A 1,776-nucleotide genomic window follows, 5' to 3' on the forward strand; every position below is an offset into this window, starting at 1 on the left:
GAACAGCAGGAGGGTGGGGCTTCGGTACCTGAGATGACCATATTAGGGATATCCCCTCCCAGAGTGTGTGCAGAGTGCAGGCTTGTATCACATGGATAACTTGAACATATGTTGACCTCTGAAACTTTTAGGAGATAAATGACATGAAAAACAAAAAGCAGCATGAGGCAGTTAAATTACAGGTCATGGAGTGTAAGAGACTTAAAAACTTAAACAAATGACCTCAAATCTGCTTAGAAACAGTAAAAAATCAGTCATCATGTTTTCTTTAAGACCCCAGTAATCGACTGGTACACATCACAAACAGAAGCTGACTTTTAAACAGATCTACACGTTTGCGTTTCAGTCGGGTTTATCTCGGGTTTCATCCACAAGCTGAATTTCAGAATTTTAAGCTGAAAAATACATGACAGGAAAGATCAGGATCCAGGATTTTACTCAGAGAAGCACCGAAAACGAAGGTCATTGCAGCCTGTGACCGGAGCAGGGACGTCCCCGAGAGAGAAGTCAGGCTTTATTTCAAGTTTAACCCGACTGATGAAGCTGCAGTGCGTCAGTTAATTGTTTTCTGATAATTTCTTCACTTTGCTCCAGTTTCTAACCTATTAAACCCTCACAGTTTGGCCTATATTCTGGAGTTTCTAACTTATACAACATCCAGAGTCAGTAAAGACAGCTCAGTGACTGAGAGGCCGAGCTGAACAAAGGTCGGCTTTATGGATCAGAGACGACAGGAGAGTTTTCAGGAGACAGTGAAATCTTAAACCTGAGAGGAAATAACCGTAAACCTGCTCTGTGCGTGGAAACTCAGATCACAGGAACAAGAACAAAGTTCAGTCAGCAGCTTCTGAAACACCTTTGGTCCTGAGCGGTGAGGGTCAGGGTGATCCTCGCAGATTCATAAAGAGGCTCGTGAAATGTCCACTAAACACTTTGTGCTAACGTCTGGCTTTCCTGCAGGTGATCGCCGTGGTGATGGACGTGTTCACGGACGTGGACCTGCTCTGCGACCTCATGGAGGCGTCCAACAAGCGCAGAGTCCCCGTCTACATCCTGCTGGACGAGAAGAACCTCGGACACTTCACAGGCATGTGCTCCGCGCTGGATATTCAGAACTCTCACCTCAGTGTAAGTACAGCACACAGCAGCACTGACTGCAGGGCCGCGAGGGGCAAACATGAGCGACGCCCTCAGGCGCTCATATTAAACAGCAGAAAGTGAACTGACTGCACGTCATCCCCAGAGCTCGGGCCTCGCAGTTTTTCTCCATCCCTGACTCTGCAGGATGTCATAGAAAGAAGACATCCCAAATATGGTCATTTCAGGCACAGCTGAGAAGCCCCGCCCACCTACTGTAGAAATCTTCCATTTATTTGTAGCAACCAGTTAGAATAAAGCTGTTTTAAAGGAGGCGGAGCCAGAACAGCTTATTTCAAAGATGGGGCACACCAAAGGCCGACATTAGAGTCTTAAAGAGAATAACAATGAGACTGAACCTGTAAGGAGTCCCATTAGAAGCTGGAATTATTCATCCGCTTTTTGCCAGTTAATGTATTTATCATTGAAATAGTGAAAAAAAAGACGTAAAATTTCCTACATCTCAAAATGACGACTTTGTCGGTCAGATTTGATGAAGTCGGTGTTCTTGCTTGTTCTGCTGGTTCGTCTGTAAAGAGTCGAAACTTTTTCCATGTTTGAGAAACGAGATTTCAGGTCAAAGTTTTATGGTCTTTACAAGAACAACAGCTTATTGTTTCTGGATCCATGAAATTGCTG

General features: G+C 44.7%; 1 protein-coding gene across 1 annotated transcript in view; it reads left to right on the forward strand.

The window, feature by feature from the left end:
* fam83c (family with sequence similarity 83 member C) overlaps positions 1-1,776 on the forward strand; it is a 15,991-nt gene that overhangs the window by 5,512 nt on the left and 8,703 nt on the right. The window contains exon 2 of the mRNA XM_013912879.1: positions 961-1,218. Within this exon, the coding sequence (XP_013768333.1) occupies positions 961-1,218 (258 nt within the window). The remainder of the gene's footprint in view (positions 1-960; positions 1,219-1,776) is intronic.

This window comes from Pundamilia nyererei, unplaced genomic scaffold (genome assembly GCF_000239375.1).
Source record: "Pundamilia nyererei isolate P.nyererei 1_Seehausen unplaced genomic scaffold, PunNye1.0 scaffold00105, whole genome shotgun sequence".
Taxonomy (NCBI): domain Eukaryota; kingdom Metazoa; phylum Chordata; class Actinopteri; order Cichliformes; family Cichlidae; genus Pundamilia; species Pundamilia nyererei.